General features: G+C 44.2%; 1 protein-coding gene across 1 annotated transcript in view; it reads right to left on the reverse strand.

Annotated features, from left to right (window-relative positions):
- Window positions 1-7,147: 7,147 nt before the first annotated feature.
- DDRGK1 (DDRGK domain containing 1) overlaps window positions 7,148-24,642 on the reverse strand; it is a 40,266-nt gene continuing 22,771 nt past the window's right edge. The window contains exons 5-9 of the mRNA XM_042808138.1: window positions 18,302-18,424; window positions 16,083-16,121; window positions 11,472-11,528; window positions 10,090-10,138; window positions 7,148-8,772 (exon numbers count right to left, since the gene is read on the reverse strand). Coding sequence (XP_042664072.1) covers window positions 8,600-8,772; window positions 10,090-10,138; window positions 11,472-11,528; window positions 16,083-16,121; window positions 18,302-18,424 — 441 coding nt within the window. The 3' untranslated portion in view covers window positions 7,148-8,599. The remainder of the gene's footprint in view (window positions 8,773-10,089; window positions 10,139-11,471; window positions 11,529-16,082; window positions 16,122-18,301; window positions 18,425-24,642) is intronic.

The raw sequence follows: 24,642 nt of genomic DNA on the forward strand, positions 1-24,642 counted from the left end.
GAATTGCCCCCATACCAGCTCCCCCTCATCCTCCATTAATGGGCTCCCAAAGCCTCCACCTTCTTCTCCTTAGACTTTGGGGCAATCAGAATTTGGGGTGAACTGGTTTCCATCAGCTGGAAATGGTGGAGCAGGACTTTTAGCTGAGGATATTGGAGGTATCAGATGATTTCTCAAACCACCACGAGCTGCCAGTGAAGGCCCTGGAGGGAAAAGCAAATGCAGGGTGAACGCTGAAGAAATGTTTCTAGTGCGGGGTGAATGCTGCCATTCAAGACCTGCCCACGATCCCACCCGTGGCGAGGACAGTTCTGGTCATTCATAGGTCCGATGTGTCCATCAGAGCCTGTCCTGGGTTGAGTGAGTGGTGGAGTTTTTTGGTAGCAGGGGAGGGGGCTATCGGGGCGGCCCCCTGTGAGAAGCTTCTCGAAGCTCCCCCAGCTCCACGTCAGCTCCACTTCTGTTTGGGAAATTGAGCCAATCGGCTGCGCCTCTGCGATAACGTATTTAAGAAGGGACGTGGTGATGGGCAGTGGGACTTGTGAGGAGGAGTTGCTGCAACTGCGTGAACACCAAGGTCAGTGGAGGAATGGAGGAAGAAAGGAGGGGGGAGGTGTGCCGGAGCAGAGACCCCCCTGTATCCTGTGGGGAGATGGCAGGGCAGCCCCCCCCCGCCACCCATGGAGATCTGTGGTAGAGCAGACATTGATTTATGGCCTGTTGCTCCTGCTTGCCTGATCAAGGTTCTGTGCCCGAAGAAGGCCGGGGTCTCATGGGAAAAGGCAGCCCCACTGCTGTAATTCAGTGCTGGGAGGATTGCAGCATGGGGGGAGTCCCACGCCGGAGCAGCTCGGGAAGGGCTGCAGCCGTGGGAGAGAATCCAGTCGGAGAAAGTTGGTGACCCATGACGGAGCAGTGTGGGGAACGCTGTGGCCCATGGGAGGAATTCATGTTGGAGAAAGTTTGTGGAGGACTGTCTGCTGTGAGAGGGGGACCACGATGGAGCAGGGGGGAACAAGTTTTGGACACTCCCCCCACCGAACATGAAGGAAGTGGCAGCACTGACTGCACCCCCCATTCCCTGCCCCTGCGCCGCTGGGGGAGGAGGTAGAGATATCGGGAGCAGAGCTGAGCCCGGGAAGAAGGGAGGGGTGGGGGGAAGGTGTTCTCAAGATGTGGCAATGCTTCTCACTGTCCTACTCTGTTATGTGTTGTTAGTGTCTGTAATAAATGCATGTTCTTTTTTTCTTCCCCTAACGAGTCTGCCTTTTGCTCGTGATCATAAAAGGGGGATTTTCCCCCATCCCAGTCCTATCTTGAACCCCAAGCCTGGCTCTCTGTCCCTTCTCATTGCCGGAGGGGAAGGGAGAGAGAGCTGCTGCATTGTGGTTGGCTGCCAATCAGGCCTAAACCACGACAGAGCCTCACTCTTAAATCAAACCCTTCCAGTTCACCTGTCCAGCTGCACAGCAAAATCTTGGAGAAGACACATTCCTGCTGGACCCAATTAATAAGACATCTGATCAAGCTTCTGGGCTGGACCCTCAGGTGAGCAGCCCTGAGCACAGCACAGCTGGCTCTTCCAAGTAATGATCTGTCTCCAAAAGTGGCTCTCCCCCGGAGCTCCTCTTCTTAGGGGCTGGTTTTCTTTGCAACCTCCCCGGTTGACGGGGCAGGCAGGGCCAGTCGTTCAACAATTTTGGATGCAGTCAGCAGAAGCTTGTTTGTCCTGATGCTATGTGCCAGCTCAGCACATTTAACATCAAACAGCTGTGCGGGCACTTTCAAAAGGAGATAAGCTACATCGGAGTGTGTGTGTGTGTGTGTGTGGGGGGTTATCTGGTGTCAGAAAGGGAAGTGCAGCTCTTTGACTCAAAAGGGAAATGAATTGGGTTACTGGTCAACAAATAAATCTGGAGTTGTTCCCCTGTCTCACCACCAAACCAGCCTCCCCGAAACGAGAAGCCTTCTGAAGGATGAAGAAGGCAAATCTGGCTGAAAAGGGCTGGGGCACCACTGCTGTGGGGTCTTGGCCCAGGCCAGCTGAGGAGCCTTCAGAAAATGCTTCCCAAAAAGCAGTTTAGCTGATGCCACTCTTTGTTTCACCATATAAAGATACGAATGACTTGTCCCCAGTGACAGAAAATGTCACATTTGATGAATACAGATGTACCCACAGAGATTATAAAATGTTCCTTTGTCTTTAAGGCAGGAAGGAGATTCTTCTTCTCTCCTTTGTTTTACTTGACTTTCACTTTTTTTTTTTTTTTTTTTTTTTTTTTAATCAGGGAAGATTAAAAGAACTACGGTCCCATCCCTACAGTGCTTTGGCTACAAAACTTCCCCAATACCAGCTCTTTTGTGGAGATCCCTGCATTCAAGCCACAGATTGTCACTAGTGCTCTGAATTTGCTTCTACAATTAAAAAAAAAAAATCTAAATAGCTAAAAAAATCTAAATCTGTGAATCCAGAACATGGCTGTTCCTGTGCAGAGGGGAATATTGCAGCTTCGTGATTCACTGCCATCTTGTGATATTTAGCGTTTTCCTAAAAGGTTCAACACACAATATCAATTAAAAAAGAACCCCAAACAACAGAAAACCACCCCACCAAATCTGTTCCTAGTATCCATAGTTACAGAGAAAACCTGGAAACCATGAGGCTGATGGGTTCTAAAACTCATATCACAAACAAAGAAAATGAGAAGTTGTGACATTTGTTGCTTTTTACATTTTTATAACCTGTAATTGCTTCACACGGACTATATTCTTCCATTGAAAAAGCTGGAGTTTTCCTTGATTAGATCTCACCTTGTGTAATATGAAGTCAAGGTTTTCAATCTAATTGTTTTAGCCTTTGCCTTCGGGTAGAATGGCAAAATTAGGACAAGCTCGCTTAAATGAGCTAGTAATTATGATTATTATTCCTTCCATGTACAACCAGAGTACCTGAGAGCTCTTGTGCTAGTTCAGAGGAAAAACACAGTGATAAATGCTGCATAATGCATGGGCAAAGTTTAACAGAAAATAGGGATTTTTTTTTTTTTTTTTGTAAAGCCAAATGGATGTTCCAGCTTTTTTAAAATTATAAATGTAGATTGGACAAAGCAGCAGGAAGCAAAACATTGAAACCGTCCTGCCTCTAACACAGAGGGGTAGCGGGAGTAGGTGTCCTTGCCCAAATCTAATTTTGATGAGGGATTTGCATACAGATCATCCCCAAGTGAAGAGCCTGGGTAGGGCTTTGCTGAGCACCGTACCCTGGTTCTTAGTCATAAGCTATAAAAGGCCAACACTCACTTGCAAAAATATCCGTGAGAAACTTGGGTACGTGTTTACATTTTTAAAATGGGACATACTCCAAGAAAGTGGTCACTGAAGAGCTTTTAAATGTTTACAAATTCAGAACACCCAAAATCTACAGCGTATCCCAGTATTTTACTATTTGACTGTATTTACTATTTTATCAGTATTTTATTGCCCTGTATTTTCCCCGCTAACTGTGCAGGGCGTGACGGAAAGGACCACACTGACACAGATGAACGTGGTGGCTGGGTTTTGTGCTTGTCCCTGTAAAACTTTCCATAAGCACGTGGGGTGGATGGGGGCTCTGGATGAATCGGGCAAATCTTGTACCATCCTGCAGGACCGTGGTTCCCGCAAGGGAGGGTCAGGGCCGGGTTTAAATGCCAGGGAAGGAGGAGAGGAGAGCTGATGGAGCATCCCCCCCTCTCCATCAGCATCCTCAGCCTCCATCCTCACCCCAGACAGTGGGGACACCCCTCGTCTTGGCCACGACACCCAGGGGTGTCCCCTAATTTAGTGCCAGCGGGGACAACTGTCTTCCCGTGAGGTGTCTCTTCTCATGGGATATATGAAATGTTCTCACATGATTTATGAATTCTGACACTGAAATGATTTTGGGGGCACAGCCCTTAACTTCTTTCCCCTCTGCTTCCACAGAAAAAGCCGTGAACGCGGATTTAAGCAGCAGCATCGGTCTGAATTGCTTCATTTCTAAACCCACCAACCAAATGGCCTGAAGTAATTGTATTCAAGATTTTAAACTGTCTCCTCAGCCTTTGTAACTGGATTCCCAGAAGATATCATAACGCTCTTTAATAATCAGTTATGATTTAAGAGCAGAGGCTGTTCCCCGAGGCACAGGGCTGAGCGGGACCTGTGGGTCAGAGCCCCGTCCTTACCTCCTGCCGGCAATCTAGCAAACCTGAACAAACAAAACAATTTCAAGGCAGAGCACAGCTTCCTTCCATGTAAGTTTTCTGAAGAGTCAGAAGCCCCTGTATACTTGTTGTTGCCTAGATTTTTTTTCCCTTGGCTCATGCCAGCGGCTGGCCTCCCCAGTCACGTGCAGTGAGGATCACAAAGCGCCCCAAAACGACGGGCGAACGCTGACGCGATGCAACAGGGTGCAAAGCACAGGAACGGGAGCGGTGGGAGAGGATTAAAACGGAGAGATCAGCTGCTGGCAGAGCTGCACGGTCACATCTAGGCCTGCCTGATGTTACACCTGAGACTAAAATGCGGTCAAGGCCAGGTTGGACGGGGCTGGGAGCCCCCTGGGCTGGGGGAAGGGGGCCCTGCCCGGGGCAGGGGGGTGGCACTGGGTGATCTTTGAGGTGCCTTCCAACCCAAACCATTCTGTGATTCTTTGTCAGTGTAACAACAATTTCCAGTATTTGGGGTGCTTGGGGGTTTTTTGTTTTTATTTTCCTCTTGAGGGAGGGGTAGCTTTGACAAATTTTTAAGAGAAAAAAACCAAAACCCCTCTAGTAGAAACACGGTTGTGCCAATGCAAGAGTGTATGCTGCCAAGGACTTTGTGTTAAAAGTAGTCTTTGCTGATAATAATTACATTTTCCAACACATTTCTCTCACACCTTCTCTTGTATAGACCTGGTCTAAATCTTTCTCAGTAGCTTGGAAACTGATGAAATTTTGTCAGAATCCCAGTTAGTCAAAGCTTTTGGCAAACAGTGAGTGCCTGTCCCAGAGAAATGAGGCTGCTGGAAATACATAATTTCCTGAACTCGCCTTGTATCATGGCTTAGGTAAATCAGGGACTGTGGGGCTTGGGAGGATTGACCTTGGGAGGATCTTTAAAGTCCCTTCCAGCCCAAACTATGTTGTGATTCTGTGACAGCTCTTCTGAAGACCCTCACCAGACCTGTGCTCCAGTTTCCACAAAACAACTCCACAACCTGAGGAACAGCATGGCCAGGGTCAAGGCCAAAATGCAATATTGGGAATCCCCAGTAGAGAATGGTGGATAAAAACAAGCACAGACCCCCAGACCCCAGCATTAGGTATGAGCTTGGTACTAGGGGGGACCCCCAAGTTAAATCTGGTCTCCCACCATGACAGACAACATGCAGAAAGATCTACAGAACTTGTTTGGTGGCCCACCTCTCACGCGAAAGGGCTCAGTCTGGCCCTTCATATGGAAACATTCCTTCAGAGCTTGAAACAGGAGCTCTGGCAGGTGACACTTCCGAGGCGCCTGCTATTGTCAGAGACCTCTAACAGACCATGAATTTGGCTCGTAATAAATACTTCGCTCTCACCTTCTTCTGCCTGGCACCTCCTTTAAACTGCAGTTTATAATCCATCTTCTCCGCGACCTGCCGGTGACTCACAAACAACCCTTTCAGCTTTGGCACAGCCCCGTGAAACTCCACGAATGAAATGGTCTGAATTATTTTTGCATTACGAGACACAGATCTTGCCCGAGCCAGGACAGAGAGGTGCGCGGAAGGAGACTGCACACCCTTCTCAGCAGGCAGCTGGCCCTTGCTGCAGCGGCAGGGCAGCTTAGCTGGTGCAGTTATACCAGCAGAGCAGAAGCAAGCGTGCACTGCACAGTGGACACGGTGTTGTTTGTCACGTTCACAGAAATGAAGTGTCCTAATGTCCTGGGTTGAGTGAGTGGTGGAGTTTTTTGGTGGCAGGGGAGGGGGCTATCGGGGCGGCCCCCTGTGAGAAGCTTCTCGAAGCTCCCCCAGCTCCACGTCAGCTCCACTTCTGTTTGGGAAATTGAGCCCATCGGCTGCGCCTCTGCGATAACGTATTTAAGAAGGGACGTGGTGACGGGCAGTGGGACTGGTGAGGAGGAGTTGCTGCAGCTGCATGAACACCAAGGTCAGTGGAGGAACGGAGGAAGAAAGGAGGGGGGAGGTGTGCCGGAGCAGAGACCCCCCTGTATCCTGTGGGGAGACGGCAGGGCGGCCCCCCCCGCCACCCATGGAGATCTGTGGTGGAGCAGACACTGATTTATGGCCTGTTGCTCCTGCTCAGATGATCAAGGTTCTGTGCCCGAAGAAGGCCGGGGTCTCATGGGAAAAGGCAGCCCCACTGCTGTAATTCAGTGCTGGGAGGATTGCAGCATGCGGGGGTGTCCCACGCCGGAGCAGCTCGGGAAGGGCTGCAGCCGTGGGAGGGAATCCAGTCGGAGGAAGTTACTGACCCATGACGGAGCAGTGTGGGGAACGCTGCGGCCCGTGGGAGGGACTCACATCGGAGAGGGTTGGTGGAGGACTGTCTCCTGTGAGAGGGGGACCACGATGGAGCAGGAGGAACAAGTTCCGGACACTCCCCTCACCGAACATGAAGGAAGTGGCAGCACTGACTGCACCCCCCATTCCCTGCCCCTGCGCCACTGGGGGAGGAGGTAGAGATATCGGGAGCAGAGCTGAGCCCGGGAAGAAGGGAGGGGTGGGGGGAAGGTGTTCTCAAGATGTGGCAATGCTTCTCACTGTCCTACTCTGTTATGTGTTGTTAGTGTCTGTAATAAATGTATGTTCTTTTTTTCTTCCCCTAACGAGTCTGCCTTTTGCTCGTGATCATAAAGGGGAATTTTTCCCCATCCCAGTCCTATCTTGAACCCCAAGCCTGGCTCTCTGTCCCTTCTCATTGCCGGAGGGGAAGGGAGAGAGAGCTGCTGCGTGGTGGTTGGCTGCTGACCAGGCCCAAACCATGACACCTTTGGAGTGATATCTGTGGGTTTAATGGAATACCTCTGGTCTTTGACGGGCACACGGGAGGCTGTGGTGTTGCTGGCTGGCTCCTTTAGCTCATAAAATCCCTTAAACACATTGGAGAAAAACCCCAAACTCTCTAATGCAAATCTCTGCAGTTTTTTCAATATTGTTTATTACAAGAATAGTTTAGGACAGAAGAAGAAATCATGGTAAAATCAAATTTTGAATAATTAAGAGACCTTACAAGCATCAAATCTCAAGTAATCTCTCTGCTGGTTATCATGTACCACAGTAGTGATGAACCAACCTTCCACATCAACGCGTGGTGCTGCACTGTAACTCGGCCTCAGCACTCCTGCAGAGTATCACATTCAGCAGCAGTGCAGAGATTAAAAGGGAAATATGCTTCCCTTCTGTTGCTTTATTGCTATCTCATCTCATCTCACTGATAACGTAGCTTTTAGTCTACTCAAAATCTCCAAGTTTGGCAGAGACAAAGCCAGCCCCTCTCGCCCTCCCCAATTACTGTCTATCCACACAGATTCTGTTGATTTCAGAAAGGAGAATTAACAAAGCATCAATTAGGCTATTAAAAAAAATAAATATTCTTATGCAGGAAATATACCGACCCCTACAAGTAACATATTATTAATCATTTACTTGTAACATTAATTGCATGACTCATAGTGCCTGAATTTTGTATTTAAAAACCCCCAAACATGCAGAACACAAAGGCCATGGGGTGGGGGTGGTGTCTGGGGCCTTCAGACGCACTGAGCTGGCTCTTACTTCAAAGGATGAATCATCAGAATCTGGTTGGTATCAGTAGAATTGGCCTGCACAATAAACGAGGCGAGCTAGCCTTTCCCTGGAGGTATTTCTGTCTCTTGGCTACAGAAAAATAACGCAGCTTTGCTGCAAGCGAACTTTTTACATAATATAAACCAAACAAAACATATTTATATAGCAAAGGTTTATCTGAAATAACCTCTGGAAGTTCTCACAACATAGCAAGCACTCTTTCTAGAGTTTCAGTATATATTTCATTAAGAACAAAGACACACTTGCAGTATTTTTTTACTCTAGCCTTCCAGTGTTGATCCTGAAGACATAATCTGCAAGCCTCATCCCTACACGCCTATTATTCTGGGCTGTATACATCATTGCCACAAAGTTACACAGGTCCATAAGTGCAGAGCAAGTCTGGAGGATCCCAAATACAATGAGAACCAAATATATTTGACACAAACATCAGAATCTGGAAACAATTAAAAGTTTGGGTATAGTCACATGAGACTGACTGCCATGATAGAGTAACCATATAAAAATTACTGATGTTCCTGGGGTACAAGGGCATCAGAGCGTTTTAGCCCCAAGTTCTTGGCTAGCCTCTGTTGTAGAAAAGACTGTCCTATTTTACATCAGCTCGAACAGAATCAGGAGCCAAACTTTCAATCAAGTCTTGCAGCTAATGCTTAAAAAGAGCATCCTACCGTCTTCAAGCCCCGTGAATGGACTAGAGGGGCGCTCGTTTGTTTTTAATCACGTTGCTTATTCATGAAAAGGTTAAACCCCCTGCTTGATTCTTCTCAGGCCACAGTTTCACGCCACAGTCGGAGCAGCAGCTCGGCTGTCAGGCTGGAGGTTGATCAGGGAATTGCTTGCTTGGGCCAGCTCTGCGATGGAGACTCGTCCTCGCTGTTTGATATACTGAGCCACGGCAGCCATCTCCTCTGGAGTGATGTAGATGAACTTTCCTCTGTCATCAATCACACCTGCAGGGGAAAGAAAGGACCTTGAAGTCAGCACTCTGGCTCTTCTCACTTCCCGACAGACATCAGTCACTTCTTTTGGAAGGGATATTCAAACTGCTGAGGCTGCATTTCCTATCCAGGGCAGGCAGCAGAACGTGCTAGCAGTCAGGCTTTTATCTCCTCTCTACTGTTGAGGCTTTGAGCAGGGCTACGACAATAGCCGAGTGCCTTGGTAAGACTAATTTTGCTCAAAGTAACACATTCTTTTCATTGCGGGCAGCTAGCTGGGAGTACCACAGCAGCGACTTCAGGTACGGAGTTTTGGAGCCGATGTTCTGGGCCCGGGGAAGCTGGTGCAGGCAGGCAGAGCCGCAGGAGGGGCCAGGAGGTGACTGGGAGGCCCTGTGGGGCCCAGCTCAGCCGTTCCAACTTACCCTCTAAAAGGGAATGAAGCTCAATTTCCATATTTCAATTGCTCAAACGAGAACGAGATTAGATCTCTCTGTTCTTAATGCATTACAGGATCAGACGCGAGGCGGAGCGCCGCGCTGGCGTGCTTTTTAGGCCACAGACACAGGCGGGACAGTACATATCCTCACGCTTTGTTTCAGAGCACTTTTAGGTCATTCAAATGGGTATCCACACATACCCACCAAGATAGCTGTTTCCCAGCCATGACCACAGGATCAGGTCAACCAATGTTTGCGTTGGCACCTTCCCCTGCTTCATCTTTGGAAAGGAAAAGGCTGCCCAGCGATAAAACAGACTTGTTCAGACAGGGAGCCACCCACACGCTCAGTCTCTGCTTACACTGCAGCTCCGACTGCCTGGGTACATGGCTAGGAACAAGCACTTCACTTATTCCAGCATCCCGGAGTGCTCTGGGATGTTTGCTTCTCCCACCCAGGCCGTACCCCAGCCCTGGTTATAGCCACGACGATGGGGCTGCAAACTACCCCGAAACATTCAAGTGATTCTTTCAAATTCGGATTGCATCAGACACCATTTGCAGCTGGCGGCTTGGCAACCCCTGAAAGCTTTCAGCAGGGCTCGCTCAACACGGAGAAGCCTCGTGCTGGTTCCTGAACTGTTGGGGACATTCACCCCCAACCTCTGCGTAACGTATCATAGGAGCAGTCACAGCCCAGAGTGCTTTAAATGGTAGTTTCATGGCCAAAGCAGGGATAATAAAAACATCTACTTATCAAGTCCTACTAGGATCCTCTACAGTTTAAAAAAGAAATTACAGTGGAAGCTTCTCTCTACCATAGTGAAGGCATTTTCTGCACCAACTATTCACCAGCTACAATAAAGCCCCCTTTGTGTTTTGGCTGTCACCTGTTAGAGTGCCATCTGCCATCAGGTCCTGGATTCTGTTAATTGCATCCTGTTCAGAAGAGAAAAAGAAATAACGAACCGATCAAGAGGGAAGCAAAAAACATTTCACATGTTCAGAAAAACTACAGATGGAGGCTTAGATTTAATTCCTCAGTGTTAAAGACTTCAGCAAAGGATATGCATCAGTATTTCCACACAGAGACAGATGCAATAAGCCCTTCGGTCTTAGGAAGGATGACATAAGCCTCTGCGTTTTGGGGTGTTCAAATAACTTCCCTACCCCCAAAAAAGAGACTTTTATTGCTAAGTTACCCGGCTGTTTCAAGGAACAGGGAGGAGTTACAGAAGTCTTCCCAGGGAAAGGCTGTATAGTGCCAGTGCAACATGCAAGTTCCACAAAGTACACTGAGGTACTTCTCCGAGAACCTGGCTACACTCAGTACATTCCAGAGCTTTTTCTATTTTTTTTCACGCTCCATTTAAGAGGAAACCTCTTTTACCAATCCAAAGCAGTAGCCTGTTGAATTTATTGCTGGATTAACTCTATAATTACTTCAAGCATGCGGTTCCATTACACCTTAAGTTGGTATTTAAGCCTTGGTTTCCAGTTCTGCCTCTCTCCCTTTCTTGTATTTATGTGATGGCAGAAGGAAATTATAGTTTAGATTTCAACCAGATAAATTCCCTGCATGCTTAAATGAAGTTCTGCTTTACGAGAGGCAGGGGCACAGCAGCTTGGATTTACAGCAGTGTAAAGTGCTGTGAAAGGGCACCCCAAGATCAGATTAGGTACAGAACAACAGAAAACACTGGTCACTTAGAAATACAGAGGGTGAAAAAAAAAAAAAAAAAAGTACTGATATCACACCATGAGCTCACTGACAGACCTATATGGTACTGAGCAGGACAATTTTCTTAAATGCTGCACTGGAAGATGCAAGTTCTTAAATGTTTTAAGAAGACACAAGCAATTGGAACAAAACACCTCATCTATTGATTGTTTGCAAACATAACAACATTGTCCAATTATGTAGGCAGTGTCTGAATTTACTTCTAGCTCTACTTTTGATTCCCAAGTACCCCAAATTGCTCTATTACTACATTAGCAAACACTACAGGATCCATTAGCCAACAGGCAGCTGTGCAAGAGGCAGACTGAGCACTTTTCACTGAAACAATCTTGTAAGCCAACAATCCTTCACTGGCTAGCTGGCACTTTGATGAATGGCCACATTTTTAGGGCTGACTTTGCTGATCTTCACCAAAATTCAAGCATTTTCAGAAATGCCGACTCCACTTGCATCGATATTATCCTTATTTACCCACTTTCCTGTCCTTTTAAACTCATTGCTTATACTTGAGCCCCAAAAGTTAGTACTTACCTGTGTTCTTAAACCCAAATGTGAAGCCAAGTCCTCCAGCTGGATTACCTTTGTTTTCTATGGAAACAAACAAGAGTCACATGGAGTTGATGAATTAAAGGGTTAGCCTATTTCTTTATCTTTCAAATAAAAAATGCATTTAATAGACAAAGTAGAACCTGTCATTTGAAAAGCTCTAACTGAAGTTACTGAAGCCAGTCTGCTGTGTGGAAAGACTGGATGCTCTGACCCACTTAAGGGAAGACTCAAATACGTTTGCCAGCATTTATCCTGAGCCTTTCCTTATGTTAGGGGGACAGGATGAGCACAAGCACAATGAACAGCCATGGCTCTGTCCTCCCTGCCACCTCAGCTTCTCAACTGCTACCTTTAATTTCCTGTATGCGATAGGCAAAATCCCTTTTTCGTTTGAGAGATATTTCATTTTGAAATGATCAGTGGTATGTATCAATGCATACACAGAAACCCAGACAAGGCTGGCAGCATTAAGTGCTTTAGTCTGTTTTATTAATGTCATGTGTATTAATGCCATAATAATCTTCCTAAGCAAGCGAACACCTGATTAAAATTGTCAGTGCTGGAAGAGTACTGCTAGTGCACTCCTGCACAGGCAGAGCGATGAGCTCTGAGAACAAAGGCAGAAGGAGGATCTGCAAATTTTCGTTTTGCCTTTGAAGGAGATTCTTACTGCAGCCTTTCTCAGTCAGGACGCAGTCACCACTGCTCACATCTGGTTTTATGCTGCTTCTGTAGCTCCAGAGAATTACAAAGAAAACACCTGGTGAACTCATCTGGAGCTACTTGGTTCCTGTTTTCTTATCTGCAAAAGTTTTAGAAGCTCATCTGTTCAGATGCAGTAAAATGATGCACTGCTTATAAGGAATTTGGAACACATAAAACTTTTGAAAACTGTTGAGTTAACATTCTGGACCACATTCCTAAGAGCCATATATGTACGGCCATACTTTATCAGATGCAATACTTCAAATGATAAATGCATTTGTTTCTGATCTTGAAAGTACACTGGAAGGACACTGAAGAAACAAAGAGAGGCTGAAATAGATGAATCTTTTTCATTAATTAATCAGACAAAAAAAAAAAAGCCACACACAGACCTAGTAGTTGTGAAGTTTGATGCAGCCAAGCTAGAGAACTGAATACCATGGACTGAATGCATGGAACTGGAACCAGTCCATGGAATTCAGTTCTCAGAGCTGGGAACTGCCAAGATTCGTCACATCTTCTTTTAAAAGGATGGGGGGGGGGGGGGGGGGGGGGGGAGTGCAAAGCCACATAAACAAGAAAAACAGGATTTAAACCTTCACTTAAAGATATTCACTCTCAGTGACCAAGTTTAGTGGAAGTTTTCCAAGATAGATCCTGCTGTGAATAAGAGCCCAGAGGGTGGGGTGGAATTAGGATGCATTTCCCACACACACACTCCTAAATATAATGACATTGTGAGGTCCCAAGCGAACAAAACACGTCACCACATGCTTCACGTTTTAGAGACAGGCTTAACTTTGACAGAGCAACATACATATATCCACGTTTTACTGTATTAATTTAATTTTAGGTATGATTCTGCCGCTGTCCTCAGCAAGGGATGAAACAGAGCAAGAGCTCTCAGGATTAAGATGAGTAGGATGTTTTTTTTCCTTATCTTTTAAGTGCCATTCTTCTTGAAAAAAAAAAAACCCAAAACACTAAACAAAACAAAACAAACCAGGAAGGGGTAAAGCCTCCAAGTCCTTCGCTCTATCCCTTTTGGATGTTGTTTGCTGTTTCAGTTCACTGGCTGTAATTCAGATGCATTCAGTGATAAACTGCTAAGCCGGGTGAGAATAGTTTGCTGGACAAAGTACAGGCTCATAATTCCCTGGGCCAACAGAGCTGGTGCTCCACAGCGAGGGAACCGCTCAGCCACTCTTTAACCTCTGCCCACTTCGTTATTAATTTTCCGGAGCGCTCGGAGAGCCCACAGAGCTGGTTTGTGAGGTATGCCGTGCAGCTACAAGCACCGCTAAGTAAAACCATAAGGCTCCCCTTCAGAATTGGTTATTCTGCCCCTCTAAGAGCAGAGCAGGCAAGTCTGTAACTTGAGGACTGGCTCCTGCAGCAGAGGCAATGCCATGGCCTGGGGTGTGAGGCGGTGACACGGCAGCAGACAGAGGTTGGGGGGCTACTGTGAAAGCTCCAAAGGAAGGGAGACGCTCAGCTTTCAGAAAAGCAGAATTGGAGAGCATCAATCCCATTAGTGCCTTTAAGAAAAATCCCATTTAAAACAATCCCATGAGGCAGAGCTGTAGAAATGAGGCTGCATTTTACTTCAAACACCCTTAGGAATGAAGCATGGGGTGAGTTATCTCCAGTCAGTGATACCAATATATTAAGTTATTCAACAGAAGAGCTGAATGAAATTTTATTTTTAAAAAAATGCCAATTCTCTTTTAATTTATATGTTTTTCAGACAGCTACTAGCATCTTAGCACTGCTTCTTGATATAAGTCAATGCTTTCTGTGGATAGAACAGAAGATAAGGGCAATACATAATCTATATATTAAGTACACTTTCAAGATTAAAAAAAAACAAAACAAAACAAACTAAAACTTGTAGAAGAAAGCAACGTCCCAGTTCTGCAACTCATCTCTACATAGGAAATCAGGTGTTGAAGAGCTTCTGAATTAGGTTTTCAGCCTGTGCTTAATTCCTGTGACGTCAAGTAGAAGTGACTAATATAAAACTATACATATGTGCTTAAAACACTGAACTGAGAGTTTGTGACTAATCTGTTCCAGCCACCACATCTGTTGGACCCCACTGCGTTACCCCTTGGAAACCCTCCCAATTTTAGTGGAAGGTCCCAAAGGACAGTGAAATATCCTATCATTCTACCTGCTGCTATTGATAAACAAGCTGCCCTAGGATAAAGAACAGCACCTCTTCCTTAATTCACAGCTTGGCTATATCTTGAAAGCCTTAGATGGGAACGGCTGAACTGGGATCACACCATCCCATGCAATCCGTTTCCATGGATAGCGACTGAAACAGAGGGTGGTCTTAACAGTTGTGGCCATTTCAAAACTCCCCTGCCTTTCAAAGAAATCTCTCTGGCTTCTGTGGAAAACAGAATATTGAAATCGCTGCATGGCTGCCAAATGAAATGCGCCGTCTGAAGGTTCATCTTCACTCCATGGTTTTACTTCAGCCCTTTAAACACGTCACCCGTAGCTTTTCCAATCTATTCTCAGCTGTCTCATCCGCTTTTGATGGTGCTTCTGATCAGAGCCGACTGGCTTATACTGGGGAGCTTGGGGGCTGAAGAGGGGGCTATTTTCATTCGGGCTTCTGCAGCGAAGCTATGTCTTAACTCTGAGTGCTACTAGCTTAGACGCTTCCAGATCACCTCCAGAGATCACGTTGCTCAGAAAGCACTTAGATGCAAACCTAGCAGCCCCTCTCCCTGTGGCCCGCTGGCGACGGGACACACCAGCAGAAGAGCCGGTGACACGGGCGGCACGACACGACGCTTGTGCCCGAGCTCTGCAGCCAGCCTGCAACGATGGAGCCGTGGTTCAGACCTGCATGGCAATCACTCAAATCGACTCCTGACGGAGAGCTACTCATCACACAAATGAAGTCTGGGGTTCTGCTGGGATCATGGGCGTGCAAAACTGGCCCGGAGTGTGAGATTCTGGATTAACAAAACGATTGGGATTTTACTAAGTACACAAGCGATTTGCTTACTAATGAAGCCTTTCACACACATGCCATACATTGGCAGATAAGAGACAAGCTTCCAGTAAAGGAGGAAAGGGATTCATCAGGGCAAAAGATTTGCATAACATTGTTAGAGTAGAAAAATGCATTTGACCTTTGATATACCAACAGTGGAGAAAGAAGCATTCGTCCTTACAGATCAGAAGTGGAAATCCTCATGAACACACCACAGATTCTAAATAACCAACCATACAATATGAGGAAAGGGAGACTAATACACCCTGTTAAAAACATGTGAGCTTCTTTGTAAATATCCCCTCCAAACATTAAGACAACATCGCAAATTGCACACACAAAAACAAGAAAAGAAATTACATGAAAAGTTGGATTGACCTTTAACAATGCCAGTGTTTCAGGCACAAACACATCCTGCATGGCAGGCCACATGCTGGTACAGCAATTCTCATTCATGCTGAGCTGAGATGTAGAGATTGTTTTCTAAATCAGTAGCTGATGTTCACAAACAAAAAGTCTGAATGTCCCAAATCCCAATCAACAGCAAACATCGCTGTTCATAAACTCTGAGGGCATCCACCAGGCAGAGTTTATAACGCCCATGTGCTTATGAAAGAAGAACCACAATCCTGCCCCCTAAAGCCAAAACACAGCTATAATTACAAGCCATTTTAACAATGATGGACATGCTTAAGCATGGTTAAGTAAATAATGCAGACTTTATCTAAGGTATCACTTTTGATACTTGTTGAATATTTAAGTAAAGCAAAGAGGAAGTAAAGATTTCCCTTCTTTCTGCAACTCAGCTCTTAGACAAAGGTACTTTACACAATTTGACAAGTATGGAAGGAGGAGAAAGACCAAAGGTCGCTTACCTTAACATATTCAAGAAATTCCATTAGAAAGCTGCGAGACTGAATACAGCAAGGAAAACAAAGGTTATTTTAAACTCACGAACATTAAATGCATCACAAACTTGCAGGGTACAAATATTATAACAGCGTTGAGCTTGCATACCTCTGGAGTTTTAAAAGTACACACTGAGGGAGATTTTGAACGGGAAAAAGATATATCTAGATTTAATCTTAACTAGGAATTTATTAGGTATTTTCTAAGACAGAATGGCTCAAGTACGATTTGTGTTTAAGTGCTTTTCTGAAAGGAAATCTTTGACTCTTTTATGCTCCACATCATACATACCCTGAAATAACCACATCTGGATGAGCTTGTGCACTGTGTATTAAGTTACATATACACACTGAGGACATTTTGTGTAGAGGTAAAGCACAGAGTGATTCAGAAGACAGCTCATGCAGATGGTCAAGTGTAGCACACAGCTGTGCAACACATGTGGAAGCCGGAGCCGTTTTCAAAGCTATGCACCTGAAATCCGGGCATTTTAATCTAAGCAGCTCAATTTTCAAAGGCAATGCAAACAATGTGCATTTAAGTTAACAGGAGATCAGGTTACTCCACAACCCTGGAAATCAATCAACCTTAATTAACTGCTTAGCTCTGGACTCAGGACCTTCATTTTCAGCACGAGTTTCAGCACGCTAGCCTCACCACCACCGGGCAGAGTCAGCTATTGTAAGAGGACACTGAAAGGCTTCGGTGCATCACCCCCACAGGGCAGAAGGGTGGCTTCCCATTTCTGCAAGGCTGGTGTCTCCACATAACTATGTACCTGTGATTGTTTCTGAAGATGACTTTCAAATTGCCTCCTATTAAAGTTCTAACCCCCACCCCTACACCAAAGATATCTTATGGTGAGATCCAGGTATCATCAACTGTCTGCCAAGCTCTTCTGAGTGTGCAACACCCTTCTCTGTTCCCACATATTAATCTTCCAATTAGTTTCTCCTTCACAGGCAGCTACAGGAACACAAGCACACACATTCTGGCTTTAAAGGGTGTCTAAAGTGGAGAAATTTAAAATTTAGATATAATCTGATCTTCTAACAGGATAGGTACACATTTTTGAAGGAACTTTCATTAGCAAGTATGCATTTTGCTGTTCTCTGCATCTTAGGAAACTCCCCATCACCAGATACAACTTCTCTTGGAATTAATCCGACATGACAGAGGAATTTATCTTAATAGAAAGGGTCCATAGTGAGAACCTGTGACTAATGTCAAGCAATATTGACCCATTACAAGCTCCTCAGCCCAAAGCCACTCAGTCACACTAAAGGCAGATCCATTCAACAGGGTGACTTTAGCAGAGGAACAAATGCACACATGGCCTTGACAGAAGATATCATCAAATGCACTGGACAGCTCAAATTTGGCAGCTACAAGCTAAGAACAGTTTCACCATTTGATGGCAATTAAAATGAGTCTAACAGGTTTTCAGCAGACAGAATAAGAACACTGCCTCCCACAACAGCGGAACTTTTTCAAGTTTGCTGTGATATTATGTCAAGTATCACATTTCAACCACCATCACCAGCAGCACGTCTGCAAGGCAGCCAAAGGAGGAGCATGCTAGAACATTATGCACAAGTTTGAAATACTAGCAACAGGAGCAATCATTTGCAACACTGAATGCACTTTTCCAGCATACAACCCACAAGGCACCCAGGTTGCGTCCTGTGAATTTTCTTAACAGAAACCTTTTAAGACAAGAAGTTGGTTTTTGATTTGATTTCACAGCAGCTCCGTTGGTCTAGAAAATAAAGCCAAAACCAAGCAATCCCCCAAGATACGTGGGCACTACCAAACTCCAAACAAAGCCTTACTTTCATCTGGTCTACTGTATCTAGTTAGGGCAGAGCTGACAACAGTAAAAGATTATCTGAATTCCAGAATGAATTTTATTTCAGTCCTTAGATTAGGGGAGGAGAGAACTAATTTCCAGAGATAAGCATTAGCACTCTAAACTAACTCGTAGGAGGCTGGTATGAGGAACTGCAGCTTTCCTCAGAAAATACTCCAGATTAACCTGTGCCATATACACAATTTAGCTTTTACAAGCAAAAACATTTGGCTGACTCCTACTTTCCAGTCCATTTTACATGAGACAGAATGCAGTAAGGGCAGCCCGAGTCTAACAAAGATAAAGGAAGCTGCAGTAACAGCCTAACATACATACCTCTTCCTCTGTCATTGATTCTTCAACCCCTTCCTCTTCAACTACAAAACTCTCCTTCAGCTTCAGGTACTCTTCATACTCCCTCTTCTCCTCTTCTTCCTTTGCTTTCCTTCTTTCCTCTTCCTGGACAAAAGAAGAGGACAAGTGGTCAGTTTTCTCCTCCCCAAATCAAGTTTAGTTTTAAGTAGCATCTTCTTTATCTGCAGTTTGGTTTTACTAGGACAGCCAGCAGATGACAAGTTTCTAAAATGAGTCTAAGTTCTCCCCTGATGGCATCATTAATTTCACAAGCCACCCTTAAGGTAGTAACCATCTCGCATGGTAGCATAAGCTCGCATGCAATACACCTAGGCTGGTTCTTACCAGATCTGACACAGGGGAGAAAGCCGCTCTTATATAGCAACCTGCTTCTTAATTTGCATGAATATGTTTCTTCTGCAGATCCCGTGACAGGAAGTCCCTGCCCCTAACTGTTCTTTGATGCAACATCCACATTTTCAGTAACTGGCCCCAATTCTGCTCTGACATGCACTAGTGTAGATTAGGAGTGATCACAAGGAGCAGTGGAGTTACACTGGTGTCCATCTGTGTGTGAGAAGAAGCTGGCCTGTAAAAGAGTTAAGTAAAATCTCTTTCTTATGACATGCAAGCAAACTATGTCTATATGGAATGTAAAGAACTGTATAAAGTATTTTAGGCATAGGAGATAAGGTATGACTGTAGTAAAAAAAGGGGTTTTTTCACATGTTTGATTGTTAACTTCAGACTCTACTTTTAGTTAATTGCAATAAAAATACTTTGTTACCTGCCCTGAAAGAAATGGTAAAGTCTTAAAAAAAATAATAATAAATTCTGACCCAGAAAACTCTAAACCAGTGATGCATATTAGGTTATGTAACGTAGAGTAGCTGCACATTCACACAGCAGAACTGTGATTAAAAGTTTTGGAATGTGATAGATTACTTAAAAATGTTTTAAATAAGAACAGGGTTTTACTGGAGGCTCATAAATTTGTAGCTTTCTGTGATTGTCCTTTAAAATTTGTTTTGCTTTTCTCCAAAACACTTTACACATGTAGCTTCACACAGAAGAAAAACGTTTCCTTACAGAATGGTTTCTTCCACAGAGAAATTTACATTTGTACAGCACCTGGTACAATGAGATTCCAATTTGACCGACCTCTGGTTGCTATCACATTGCAAAGGCTTGATTAAAACTTAGAAAGACGAGTTCTTCAAATTTCAATTACAATCTCAAGACATTCCTTTACTATTAGGCACAGGAATTGATCTCTTAAAGAATAATTCTATTGATTTCTAAATGCTTGCCATGCTACATCTTCGACACTAATATAGTAATTGCTTCCTTAAATGGCTGGAAAGCAAAAAACAGGAGGAGACAGGAACAGATCATTAAATATACAGAAAAACGTCCATATCAAAAAAGATGTCATGCAAGGCCAAAACAAGCAGGATACCAGAAATGGGGATGGGAGGGCTGCCCTTCAATAAAAACCAAAGAAAAACTGTATTTGGTCCCAACTGTATTTAATCAAACTCCCAGAGAGTCATGAGAAGGAATGCTGCCAACATGCAAGTATGAGGGAAAAAAAGGACTGAAAGGATCTTACTGTATGTGCAAAGTCAAAACTATTTTTTTAACCAGTATCTCATAAAAAAACCCAACCCCTACAGATCTGAGGAAGCTCTTGAGACAAAACAAGACCATTTTCTGGGTCATTCATCCTGTAATGTTTATTAGCAAAAGCCCAACAGTAGATTTTAAACTTACAAGTGCTACAGGTGCCAAGAACAATATAACCATATTTCATTTGGAAGTGACAGCAATTGTTCTTTTCTTGTAAGTGCATTAAATTTAATCTTGATCCTGGAAATGCAAGACCAAGGTTCTTCCCCTGGTCTATTACAGAGGTTGTAATTCAACAGGCTTTGAAGTGAGGAAAAAAAAATAAATCACAAAACCTGAAAATTGCTTTGGCAAATTTCTAGATGGTTCTCTAAAAAAAAAAATAATCGGAAGACAGCATTGTGGTTACAACTGACAGCAACAATAACTAAGGAACATTTTCCTATTTTTGGAAAAACTAACAACATGAACGAACAAGCCTAATTCCTGTCTTCCTTACCTCCTTGAAGAAAGAACAGTACCTTCAATTTTATTAAAGCATACTAGCTATGTTACTATCAGTACTTCCATTTCTAACACATGCAGAAAAGCATCTCTGCTGTGAGACTGGCAAAGCGCTCAGCTGCCAGTCGCTCTTCTGCGGTCTCCCCTAAAAGCCAACATGAGTTTGTTTTCCAGATCCTAAATTTTGATGCTACGATCAGCAGAGCATTTCCAGGTGGTCTGAGGCACTCCTTTGGGAGCTAAAGCATGTCAGCCCTCAAAGCCTCATGTTTCCTGGTGGTTGTAGCCTCTTCCATAACACTAAGCATTTCCAGAAGATTTTTCATCCAATAACTAAAAATCCCAGTCACTTCTGCACAGTCTCACATGCTTTATACCTAAATTCACCTATGATTCAAGCTGTAGAAAAATAAGTATTTAAGCCAAACTGTAAACTGGTTCAAAGCCAAGAAGAGAGATGATTTTGCATAACTGCCCTAGGAGAAACAACCAGCAACAGAGGTGGAAGCTGAGCAGGGGGAACCCTAGAGAAGTCATGCTGTCTGTTAACACTTTTTTTCAGCTATTTTTTTCTTCACCATCACACCAGCACTCTTCTTTCATGTGCCCAAGTCATCCAGCAGTTGCATGGAAGCTGCAGGTTCAAATTTAGGCAGGTTGCATTCCCACAAAAAACACTCTGTCGGCATGCACAACCCCCACACAGAAACACAGGCAGCATCCCTGGGCCTGCTAATGAAACAGAGCCCAGCACTTGCTTCAAGCAACTCATACAGGGGGCACTTAGCTCAAATACAAATTTAAAAACCCCACATCTTTGTTAGGTTTCTTTGCCCCTCTGCATTCTGATCTCATTAACTGCTGTGGAGTCAAGTGGTAAAGCATGTGGCTCAGAGCAGAGATAATAGCTGGGCCACCTCCCTTCAACGATGGGTGGGGTGGTGGGGAAATCCCAGCATCGTGGAAATTTGGTAACTGCAGATGCACACCTTCAGCTGCTTGTTGGCTTTTTTTTTTTTTTTTGAAGCAGGTTTGCTTCTCACCCACCTAAATGTTACCTAAAAACTGGGGGCTTGCTACAGTGTAAAGATTTTTTTTTTTGACCAGCTTACTATACTGCAGGTGAAGGACAAATTTTCCCACTTTGATCATGTTTTCATTGGGAAAAAAAAAAAAATAGAATTAATTATTCAAACCTTTCTTCCCTCTCTCCTTTTTCTGACAAAACGTCCACATTATCACTGCTGGATGCTTGCTATGAGTCTCACGTGCCACCTTGTGTAGCAGAGCCCCAAGAGCTTCCAGAGCTCCGTGCAGTCTGTGGTTCTCCAGCTCTCTGGGAGACACTTTCCAACACCCTGACCCCGTCCTACACCAGACCTGCTCAGCACCGATTTCCCACTGCACCCAGTCCCAGTATTTCTACTGCCTTCCAGGCTCCCTCCATCCCACCAAGGATCTGGATGTGCTGTGAGGCTCCTTTCTACCTTCTGGTTGCCTCTTAGCTTGATTGCAACGATTATTTCCATGACATCAAAAAACATTAATTGTGCCAACTGCACAAGAGCTCAAAAACTCATTTAGACTCACAGCTGGCAACAGATCACGACTCAGGATCACAAATCTCTCTGGAGTCCTGGGATGCTGCTTGAGTAACTGCACTGTTCTGGCTAGTTGACAAATTACAGCCTTTGAAGGTTTACCCATGCATTACTATTTTTAGCAAAGGGTGAGGACACTTACAGTATTGTCCAGCAAGAAGATACTGAACCACCGTTTCCAGATATCAGTGCAATAACCCATTTAAGGTGACACTGAGACTAAGTGGTATCAGCCTGTAGAGTAGCTTTTTCTAGAGCTTTGCCTAAGCGGCTTTCCCAGGGAGGAAACTGCTAGTTGTGTGCTGTGCCAACTCTCCTCCAAATCAGATAAAGGACCAACTTGCTGACAAACAAATCATTTATAGGCTTCTTATTCGGCTCTTAAGTGGAATTGATCTCATTGCTAGCGAGGAAGGTCGAGCAAACACTGGGCTCTCTTCAACTGCCACCTGCTACCAGTCGTTCCTTGATTGTGGCTGTTTCCTTAACAGGCAGAATGAGAAAAAGCATACTGGATCCTATGCCAAATGCTTTGGGGTTCATGGGCCAAAGAAACCCTCCTTGTACAACATTAGGTTTTGTGCCATTAGTGCAGATTCTGCAGAAAGCGAAAAGGGACTTTACAAGTAAATAATCTGGAATAGAGCAGACAGATCTCTAGGATTTCTATCGCACTCACTGTTGAGACACAACATAAAAAAATACCTTTAGTATGACAGAATAAGTGTTCTTACCAGCCCTCATCCTCTCAAAATCAGTCAAATGAGTTTTCTGCAAGCTTTTCAACTTGTACTGCCTTAGGAGAAATTAATTTTCAAGAAAGTATACACACTTGAAAACTGATGCTTAAGCTGAAACTATGTTGTAGTCTCCATCAGCCTCCAGAAATGCACTGGTTATGTATGAACAGTGGATATAAATGACAAACAAATAATGAAAAGCTCTGCTGAGAAGCACACAAATCTTGATGTTCGCATAATGCTACACATAATAACTCAACAATCAACATTTTAAAACTTGGTGCCTATTCTGACGTGATCAAATAGTCAAAACTTTAGGGTCTTAGTCCTCAAGAGCTTCAGCAGGACCCTTGGGATCACCAGCTGATCCTCCATTTCTGTAGCTCTGAATATCCAAACCATTTTTTTCTTTTTTTAGGCACTTAAATGCAAAATTGAAAGCCTAAATGAAATTGCCCTAGTTTGGAAACTTTGGGCACAACTGTGCTTGAGCAACACTCATCTCATTTTAATCTAACAGTGGACAAACACCAGTCTCCACTCCTGCTGGGGCCTTTTGTTTCACAATAGTTAAAAGTTTGCTCGCTGCAAGACTGCTACTTTCTCTACTGTACCAAGCTATGTTTCCAGAGCTGCCCACTCCACAATGGATTTACAGCAACACATCCTGTTCAACACTGTATTTTAGTATACAAGAGTGATAGCTGTGAGCCCTGCATCTGCACGAGCACTTTCCTTAGAACGGCAAAATTAGGCTGAAGGAGTAAAACCTACAAAAATCCCTGTGTACAGGAAAAAAAAAAAAAAAAAAGCTCTTGTGTGAGCAATCTGCAAGGCTTTGTATGAAGATACTGTTTTGCAACATCAGAGGAAGTTCGCTCTCATTGATAAGGTGTCGGTTGGTAAACCATCTCACCACTAAAAAACTCCAAGAGTGAAAGGGAAATCCCCAGGGTAAAGCAGAGCTGAAGCAAATGCCAATTATAAAGGAGCTTCCTCACATGCATAGCCAATCAGGTCAGCAGAACACTGGAAAGGAAACTTGAATGTAAAAATATATTATCTGGTTTGCAACACTGGAGCCAAGGGGCAACCACATTTTATTTATATGTGCATACAAATATATTTAAATAGAACCAGGGGGGTATTTTTCTCAAGAATATGCAAGGTGTAACTCCCTTGAAGGTACAGTTCCCATTTGTCATACAGCTTTGTGTACAGTTGCCCCAAAATAATTGGAAGAAGATATTAATTTGTTTATAAAACAAAGTGGGTTTTCATCTGACTCAAGAATTATTTCCACTAGACTGCATCTCAAACTACTTGAGTGTGGGGGGGTGTATATGTGTGAAAGGGTTAACAGCCCCAGTCACTTTATCAAATATCAACACTGGGGAATTTCTAGAAGATCTGCATGCTGCAACATGATTTTATATCCTCCTAATCTATTTGGCTTCCCTCATTATCCGACAAACTTTTAAGATGGTTTTTAATGGTGCAGGAATCACCGATTGCTGTTCACTAGGATTCAGCTGTTAGTTTAAGGCTGTAGCTGAAATGCTGAGAGGAAACTCTCCTTCTTCACACAAAGCCAATCTCAATGTTCATAGAAGTCAGCACAATTCTGGTAGCACTTCTTGGGAGAGAGATTGAAGCAAAAAAAAAAAAAAAAAAAAAAAAGTTAAACCGAAATTTAGCTAACGAAGCCTGCTGTGCTTGTTTGGAGATTTGCCACTGTCACTATACCTGCAGAAATACTCTGATGTACTGGGAAATGAACGGGGAAAAAAATGAAGCTGACAACCCTAACATTTATCAGACAAACTTTAGTGATAAATTCTAAAGTTGC

The sequence above is a fragment of the Tyto alba genome, unplaced genomic scaffold (genome assembly GCF_018691265.1).
Source record: "Tyto alba isolate M040663 unplaced genomic scaffold, T.alba_DEE_v4.0 Super-Scaffold_6, whole genome shotgun sequence".
In the NCBI taxonomy this organism is placed as follows: Eukaryota; Metazoa; Chordata; class Aves; order Strigiformes; family Tytonidae; genus Tyto; species Tyto alba.